This window comes from Sitophilus oryzae, unplaced genomic scaffold (assembly GCF_002938485.1).
Source record: "Sitophilus oryzae breed Bouriz unplaced genomic scaffold, Soryzae_2.0 scaffold_980_pilon_pilon, whole genome shotgun sequence".
Lineage (NCBI taxonomy): Eukaryota > Metazoa > Arthropoda > Insecta > Coleoptera > Curculionidae > Sitophilus > Sitophilus oryzae.
This window is the reverse complement of record NW_022147617.1, coordinates 1,200,074-1,209,838: the sequence shown is the minus strand read 5'-3', so window position 1 is coordinate 1,209,838 and position 9,765 is coordinate 1,200,074. Positions and strand designations below refer to the sequence as shown.

The 9,765-nt window shown below is 33.0% G+C and overlaps 1 protein-coding gene across 1 annotated transcript in view; it reads right to left on the bottom strand.

Annotated features, from left to right (window-relative positions):
• The window catches only part of LOC115891320 (muscle-specific protein 20-like), a 69,366-nt gene extending 69,269 nt beyond the window's left edge, over positions 1-97 (bottom strand). The window contains exon 1 of the mRNA XM_030911767.1: positions 9-97. Within this exon, the coding sequence (XP_030767627.1) occupies positions 9-38 (30 nt within the window). The 5' untranslated portion in view covers positions 39-97. The remainder of the gene's footprint in view (positions 1-8) is intronic.
• Positions 98-9,765: the final 9,668 nt, after the last annotated feature.

The following is a 9,765-nucleotide window of genomic DNA, read 5'->3' as shown; positions in this document are numbered from 1 at the left end:
GCACTTACTTGCCAAAGTGGTCTGGACGGTCCAGGCATATCGCTAATAAATGTTATATATGGTATATTTTTATCACTAACTTGCAAGGGATCTGAGTTAACTAGTTGGATTGTCTAACATCTCACTCTTATAGAGTTGTATTTTACCAGTGGCGTCGGTACAACCCACGCCAAAAAAATTATTAAGGTCAGTTTGACATATTTTGTACAATAATTGAGGTTTTCCCAATTTGTTTTTAATGTTTGGAAAACTATAGATATCTCTAAGCTTGTTTTTATAACTTTCCAATATTTTGTCGTAGCGTTTTCTCTCTGCGTGTATGACTAATATTTATTTAGTTTGAATTGTTTGTAGTAAAAGACCGCTGCATCGAACTTACATTGTCTTTATTTTTATTATTATCCTTATTCGCCTCGGTTGATTATACGAAAACGGAAAGATGTACAAATTAATACTTTATGAGTAAATATGGGGAGGCAATGTGCATAATTTATAATTATTTTTAAATGTACAGGGTATGTCAGAACTAAGATCCACACCAAAGTTATATTTTTCATGTGGAACACCCCATTATTTTATTTCATATTTGGATCATTGGACACAAAATAAGACATTTATTATAAGGGTTAAATATGTTTACAAGCCTTGGGTTTTGAGATATTTAAAGATATTTAAATATGCATGCTATAATAAAAAAATTGTCAACACCCTGAACATTGCTTTCCAGAATTAATTTTTGTACTCACTTTTAAGTCAGAGAAATAAACTTTACTGAAAAATTTGATTGCTTCGTTTAATGTATACAGGGGTATTAAAAATTGCTGGTCTATTTTAAATATTTATTTTACATAAAAACTTGTGTTATTTCAAATACAACACCCTGTTTTTAAAACAAAACAAAGCAGATTTAAATGCCTTTTCAAACTATATTAGGGTTTCCATACCTATCTAGCTGAGATTTTGAATAGAATAATTTTTCAATAAATTGGCAACCAAGTTTCTAGTGCCAGTTAATAGCTATTTTCTCTCTTCTCAAAATCGAAATTAGTGTATGGACTTTATTTAAATTTATAGCGTCAATTACGGGCAAATTAATTTTCTTCACTTTCAACTACAAAGGTTTCTGCCTAATAGGTTTTTTATAAACCACACTACCAGCTCTGCGAAATAGGACAAATAGTTTTTCAAAGGAACTTTTTTTCTTATTAGGAAGCTTCTTATATGGATATCTTTGAGCATAAGTCCTTAAAGCCAAGAAGCGATTCTCCTCATAAAATAAAATCACTAGTAACATATCCATTTGCTCCGCCAGATAGTGCTTTATTTTTCTTGATAAAATAATGAATACTTATTAAACTATTATGGATAAATTTAAGTAAACTGTTATAAATCTAGATAATCTCAATATCTCAATCAATCTCAATTTTGAAAATAGTTACTATCACTAGAAAATTGCCATGGCGACACCAGCCATCTTGATTGCCATTTTATTGAAAAATCGCTTTTTATTCAAAATCTGGGCTAGATAGGTATAGGAAATCCTAATATAGTTTGAAAGATCATTTAAATCGAATTTTTGAAATAAAATTTATTTAAAAAATACGGGGTATTGCATTTTAAATAACAAAGTTTTTATGTAAAGTAAATATTTAAAATAGATCAGCAATTTTTGGTACCCCTGTATACTCTACATTTAAACTCAGCACAAGAATTAATTCTAAAAAGTAACGTACAGGCCGCAGGGCCGGATCTATCTAAGGGCTGTTTGGGCTGCAGCCCAGGGCCTCGAGGTTACAAGGGGCCCCCAGACCGCGCTAAAAACAATAGGCGATAATTTGAATTTAAAAAAAAATCTAAATTAAAAAAAACTACCATAATTTTTAATTACTGCACTCATTACAAAGTATTCATGTATTCAAATGCAACGATTATCTCGTTCACTGTTTATTTTCAGAAAAAAATCAAAGTCTTATTTACAATAATGTCTGGTCGAAAGTATAGGAGCTGAAAAACGCAAATTACAGCTAGATTGAGAAAAAGAAAGAAAAAAATGTGCAAAAATTGGGACTTTTTTCAAATCAAAACATAAAAACGAGGACGAACTCGCTGAAAATTCATCAACAAGCGCCAAGGAAGGGATCTTATCTGAAGAGAATCTATTTGAAGGGAGTAGTAAATCGCAACACCAAGAAAAAAAGACAAATGATGAAAATGTGCAAAGTTTTGACTACCAGCAACCCTCTGATCAAACGGAAACGATATTGGTGTTCAGCGACAGGATGGTAACACAAACACGGAGACAGAGACACGGATTTAGAGAATACCTATTAATTTTGAGTTTGAGAAATATGTTGACGTGGGCTTGTGGCCAGAAATGCTAAATAATGATTTAATGACATCCTCTCACATAAAATGACTGACTTTCAAAATAAAAATCCAAAAAATATATATTCAGCTTCTATAAAGAAATACAAGGAACAAAACAGAGCATTTTGAAATAGCCATTTCGCTAAAAAATGAAAAATGGTCAATCACTGGAAAGATCTTGGCTAACATATTCAACAAGTGTTTGTGCTGTTTTTTGTATGCCTTGCAAACTTTTTTTTTAAACCTCTTCTCAATACACGACTGGAATTTCTGATTGGAAACACATAGGAACTTGTTTAGAAACCCACGAAAATTCTAATGAACATAAGAAATCAATGTTAGTGTGGTTGACACGAAAAGAAAATAAATCTGTTTTAGGCAAGCGCTTCAGGAGTAATTAAGAAAAGAAATATATTATTATCAGAATGTCCAAAAACGAGTAATTGTAGTGGTAAAATTTTTTGAGTATAAGAGGCTTAGCATTTAGAGGTTCCGAGGAAGTATTTGGTTCTCCACATAATGGTAATTTTATGAGGAGTCTGGAGCTATTGGCAGAGTTCGATCCATTCATTCGTGAACACATTGAATATCGGGAGCTGCCACCAAAACCGATAATATCGTACTTATCAAAAACACACAAAGACACAAAATATTATTCAACTGTGATGGATTCTACACCAGATCTGTCTCACAACTTGCTATTGTATTACGATACTGTTTTCGGGGAAAAGTATATGAAAGATGTGTTGCCTTCATTAAAATTAGTAGTCATACTGCCTTACATTTATTTAATATTCTACAAGACTTTATAGAAACAAATGGATTACTACTGAGGGGGCAATCTTATGACAACGCTGCCAATATGGCGGGTCACTACAATGTTTTTTGACATGGCTATAATTGAGTACTTAGGTAGGCCTCTAAGTAGTTTCAGCCCAGGGCCCCACAAATTCACGATCCGCCTCTGGTACAGGGTGTTGATAATATATTCTATTGTAGCATGCATATTTAAATATCTTTAGATATCTTAAAACCAAGGATTTCAACCATATTCAATCCATATAATATATACTTTTTTTGGATACAAGAATCCAAAAATGAAAAAAATACCCTGAATAAAATGATGAAACACCCTGTATATTTCAAAATAATTTTAAATTGTGGACATTGCATCCCCACATATACCCATAAAATGTTTCGTTTGTACATCTTTCCGTTTTCGTATAATCAACGGAGGCTAATGAGGTGCCACCACCCTATATTAACTTTGTTGTTTTTTTTTAACCCAAATTGTTTTTTTTTATATGTCTAAAGAGATGATTTTTTTTATATTGCATTTTTTCTCGGATTATCTGAACGTGCAGATAAATGAGAGATTTGAGTCGATTTCAACTTATCCAATGCATTCGGTCGATGTTCTAGATAAATAGCTGTCAGATAGTCCTATTACTCATTGACCAGGAGGATGCATCATGCGATGTTTGTGCAAATAAACTCAGATAGAGTTAACTTATATCAACGTCAGTTAAAAATCTCCTTCATACAATTTGTTGCAATAGGTATAACAGTGTCTTTCCCGAGAATGCGTTTAAAATTAACGGCTCAAATAGAAAGAGTTTGATATTAGTATTCAAATTATCTACAGAAACTGGAAATCGGTCTCCACCAATATAACTAATCCGAAAACGCATAAGGCAAGAAAGGTGACTACCTAATATTTTAAAAAGTCGATTTAGATATATCCTCGTGATTGGATTATTATACAGGGTGTCTCAGAAATAAATGCAGATATTTGAACTGTTAGTAAAATAAAGTTAAAATCGTTTTTAATTTTGTTAAGCTCATTATTTTCTTATTTGAAAAATTGCAATGCATTGCGTGTGGAGTACACACAATACCATAAGGAGATGTATAGGTAGAAAATTTTGAATTCCAACCACATTATTTTAATAGAGGCAAACTCTCAGAAAAATAGGCATTGGATAGAGGTTGGCTTATGCTGACAAGGAAAGACACTTAAAATTGAGCAAAAATAATTTATTACACTCAAAAAAACAAAGTTTTATGTGTTCGTTATTATATAGTTAGTTAAGTTATAATTAAACTTAAAACCGGTTAAAAGGATGTGTTTTATTATGTGTATGTAACTTATCAAATCAACAATTTAGATCCTTTTTTTAATGTATAGTCAATAAATAATAAATATCAAAAAATAAAATAAATTTTTAAAACTTGTAAACTTTTTTATTACACAAATGCCAATTTTATTTTAATTTTTGCATTTAAGTATTATTTTGTTTATCAGAAAAAATATGATAATAACATCAACACAAAGTAGATGAAAATACAAAAACATCAAACCTTTACACCATATAAATTGAGATTCGACAGGATTCGCTCTACCACTTATATCCATAAAATTGCTGTAGTATAACAAACACAAAAATGTAGCATTTATCTGCTACCGCCTGCTACCGTGATAATTATGGTAAAACAAAAGAGTTGAGCGTACGGACAATAAGTCGTTTTTTGACAGTTGATTATAGCAAACCTAAAGGGTACTCCTTAATAACATGTTAATATTTAAAGAGGCGACTCTTAAAGAGGCGACTCTAAGAAAAAAACTTTGTAATTTATGTCCTAAACATCTTAACTTTTGAGATACAGGGTGGGAAATTTTTCAAAAAAAAATATAAAAACTCTGTTATTATAGATATTTTTATGAAACTTGATCCGCGTTTTCTATGTAGCAAAATCTCTTTTTGGTGTTCAAAAAATATATTTATTCCAACCAGTGGCGTCCGTACGGGTTTTATATAGAATATATTTCGAGAAAAAATGGTGCGCCACTGACTTTTCTTAAAATAAACATCATTTTCAAAATCTTCATTTATTTCTAAACAATTTTCGCCTCTTCATTTTTTGCGTTGGATGCATAGTTTTTGCTAAAAAAAAAGTACTTCAGGGTCAAATCGCTAAAAAGCTGATGCGGTGACTGTTGTGTTGAAATCGTTTCTACTTCGACTGGATGGAAATTGAAATACAGAAAACCTTTTTTTGTACTTAAAAATAATAATGTTTATGCATAAAACACGTGCATCAAATTTCATAAGGACATCTATAAGTAACATCATATTAGCGAAAATGCCATTCCTTAACATCATATCTATAGCAGACAAGTTGCTGGACAAGTTGCTGGACAGCTCCTACCTGCCACACTAACACCCAAAGCAGATTATAAAACTTTTATATCAAAAATGAAACAATTCATATACAATAAATGGAAAGAAAGAGTTGTAACGATTGGTAGAACGAAATGGAAAGAATATTGCACTACAGTTTAGCAGCCATACAGGACTCAAACAATACAAATCCTTGACAAAGCAACAAATAACCACCATGTGTCGACTCAGATCAAACCACTGCTTATCCCCGTTACATCTCTATAAAATCAGAATCAACAGAGACAATTTGTGTCAGTGTGGAGAGGTTGCTGATGTCTTTCATTTGATAATTGCTTATTCACATAATTATAGCAAAATAAAAACACTAAATCACCACAATACACCAAAACACTTTTATTTTACACTGGACGCACGTTTCGCTAACCATGTTAGCGTCATCAGCAGATGATTATAAAATTATAAACTCATTATTAGTTTATAATCATCTGCTGATGACGCTAACATGGTTAGCGAAACGTGCGTCCAGTGTAAAGTAAAAGTGTTTTGGTGTATTGTGGTGATTTAGTGTTTTTATTTTGCTGTGTAACACCAAAGGTTCCAACCCTCAACTGTAATCACATAATTATAATCACCAAAAATCTTATACTCCTATTTCGACAATGAGATAAAGCAAAAACCGATTTCCCTGCATGATATCCTTTTCAAATTCAACATGACAGAACACATAAAACAAATCGTTTTTTTTAATATTAGTAATTTAAAACTCTAAATATTTACTAATAACAAACCTAACATTAACCTTATAATCAAGAAAAAAAAATAGCCGCAAATTTGAAATGTCATAATCACATTTTCTTGAAATGCACAGTAATTACTGAGACTTAGAGCTACTAAGCAGCTCTAGATTAGATTAGATTCTTAGAGGTGGCTTTCGGCCTGATCCACTGCGACCTTCTCAGATCTATTGTGGTCCTCTTCTGATCCTTAGATTACATTCTCCAGTCCTATCCTTTTCACAAAGTTTAGCAACTTGGAGACTGAACCCTCCATGTAGCTCCTTGGCAATGGCCTATCATTGCCTATTACCGGGAACCGGGGAACCGCACATTTGCCAGGCTGTCACACGGACATAAAATGTGTTCTGACGTTTCTTCTTCAGATTGGCAGAACCTACACATAGCTTCGTCTGTCAATCCCATCAGCTTTAGATGCCTATTCAGCTTACAATGCCCTGTTAGTAGACCTACTACAGCTTTGACTGTCTTTCTGTCCTTGCTTATCAAGTCTACCGTGAATTTTGGCGAATGTTCTACAATGAACCTTTTCGCCTGTCTCTGCCCTGGTGAGTTTCTCCCCCATTCTAGAGATTTGTTGGCCACCAATCGTTCCGTGGCCATTCTCGTGACCGCCTTTGCAACGCCGCAGAAGGGGTCTGGGCCTAAGCAGCTCTAAGTCTCAGTAATTACTACCCCTACTACCCGTAGAATGCATGCATAACTGAATAGTCGCAGAGCTTAGAGCAACCTGTTTAATAGCCTCAATAATAGTTAGTCATTAAGAAAGATAAATCAGTGAAGGTCCATAAAACGTGATAATCCCGAAAAAAGAAAAGCAGAAAAGTACTTTGCCAGAATGGCCCTGGCAGCCTAGGCAACGCAACTCTACGAGTTTTTTACAAAGCAACAAATCCTAAATTTTTTATCACCTAATCGAAATGCAAAAATAAAGGTTATGTTATCATCTCGAAATGAGTTCTTCAGAATGGAGGGACTCAAAACAGTAATGATTGGTGGTCGGTTGACCTTATAGTTAGGTATTAACCTAAGTCTAGCTATAGCTCTAGAGTAGTAGCATTTACAATATAAAAATACGTATACACAAGCAATACCACCGGCCGTTGTTCAGCCAGGGCGTTTATTTTTTATCTCGAAAACTATTGGTGACAGGTATAGGTTAATATAATAGAAAAATTATGAGATATGAAAGAAGTTTCCAGGAATGTAATATAATATCTTCTGTTCCATTTAAAATAATAAAGCTACTACCACTTTTCAAATGATGGTAATAGTGTAACACTGAAAATAATTTAGATAGATTGAACAGGTATCTTTATGCTGAAATCGAGATTTTCAAAGAAATATTATCACCAGTTCTCCATAAACATTTAACCTACCATATCACCATGAACCCTATACAGGGTGGTCCGAACGGTATTCTGGAACACATGTTCTGCAGATAAAAATAAGTAAAAAAGTTAATATATAATTATATAATATGTATGTCCTAAAATGCTTCGTTTCGGAGATACAGGGTGTAGAAGTTTCATTTTTATTTCAATTTTTTACAAAGTAACGTCAATATTTGGATGAAAATTGGTGTCTGGGAAGTTTTTGATATGAGAAATTTGATTTCGATGTCAATATGACTCCTAGTTGTAGAGGGCGCCACCTACGTATTTTTTAACTGGTTTGAAGAGTAATAACTTTCGTCCGTACCTGTATAAAACTAGCTAGTTAAAAAATATACGTAAAAAAGTTCTCTTGGAAAAATCGCTACGAGTAATGGTTCTCGAGATATTTCGAATCGAATTTACCAAAACCTGTCACCATTAACATAAATTAAACATGTTGACTAATTTAGTTATTAGACTAAAATCATAAATTTGATATGTTTTTGTGTCAAAAGTTCAACAGAAACTGAATGATCATTTCTTGAAAGAAAACTGAATGATCATTTCTTGAAAGAAAACTGAATGATCATTTCTTGAAAGAAAAATTTATGATTAGTTTAAAAAAATAAAAAGTTCTCAAATTTCTCATTTCAGTCGAGGGGTGAACACTTAGGGGATTTATGGTGTACACATGAGAGGATTTCCAGTGGATGTACCGAGGATGTAGTGGATGTACCGAGGATGTAGTGGATGTACCGAGGATGTACTAGAGGATGTAGGGGATGTACCGAGGATGTAGGGGATGTACCGAGGATGTACTAGAGGATGTAGGGGATGTATCGAGGATTTACCGGGGATGTATTTCAAATTATTTGGAGCGTAATTTGCCGAATGCGATGTTTCAAGTCATCCAAATTTGTGGGTTGTCTTTTGAATACATTTTCCATAAGGTATCCTCTTCGGTATCCTCTTAAAAAGGTTTCTTTCTAATATTTTTTTTTTCACTTTTTAATTTTTAAATGAGAATAACTCCAAAAAGCTTGGATTTGGGTATAGCACTTACAAGGAAAATATTCAGAATTTTAAGGGCAATTCAAAAATGCAGAAAAATAATAATTATGTTGCCACGAGGGTTTCCATTAAAAGAAATTGTTTTGGACAAAGCATTTTTGAGACCCCCGGAATAATATTCATTTTTTGCATAATCTGCCCCGGAAAAATTAAAATAATTGATGTGGCCGAGCGATTTCCAAAAAAATGTGGTTCTCGAGATGTTGATATTTATTCAATATTTTACAACCACCCTGTACGAAATCAAATAGGATCGAATATCGATATTGAGAATATAGATAGATATAGATATTTCCGATATGAAGTATTCATAAAGAGATATAGCGGTATCTGTTATATCGATAGCTATATCGATATTTGTGGACGAATATATCGTTACTTGGTTTTCACGTATGTGAATTAGCTTGTGCACATCCGTTTTTCTCAATGAATTTATTAAATAAAGTTTGCACAAGCCGATTTTCACAAGCCGATTTGCACAAATTTCATGGGAGTGAAAATGGACCTTTATTTGATATATCGATAAAAATATCGATACTCAAGGCTTTGTGGCTCACCCCTACTCATAACCTCAAAATATCTCCCAAAATGTATGTATAAGTCAGATATATAGACTTTAATCCATATCTCTGGTATAAGTTTATGCAAAAATGTGTTTGGCATGTGTGTTCATATCTTATTGCATAGTGCCGTAAGCGTTATGAATTAAAGGGAAGTGTGTGTAAATAATTATTATTGTACCCTCTATACGTCAAAAACGAAGTTCATAAATGCGAATGCCTTTAGCGTTGCCTATTTTTAGGTCTGTTTTATAAAGTAGATCCTCGGTAGCTACTAGATCTCATTTTTATTTGGGGTTCAAAACACGAGATTGATAACTTTGCACATAATATAGGGCTTTACGCATGACTAAGTTATTTTTTCCGCCGACATAAACTGCATAAACCGAGGCATAAACTGCTGTTATACAGG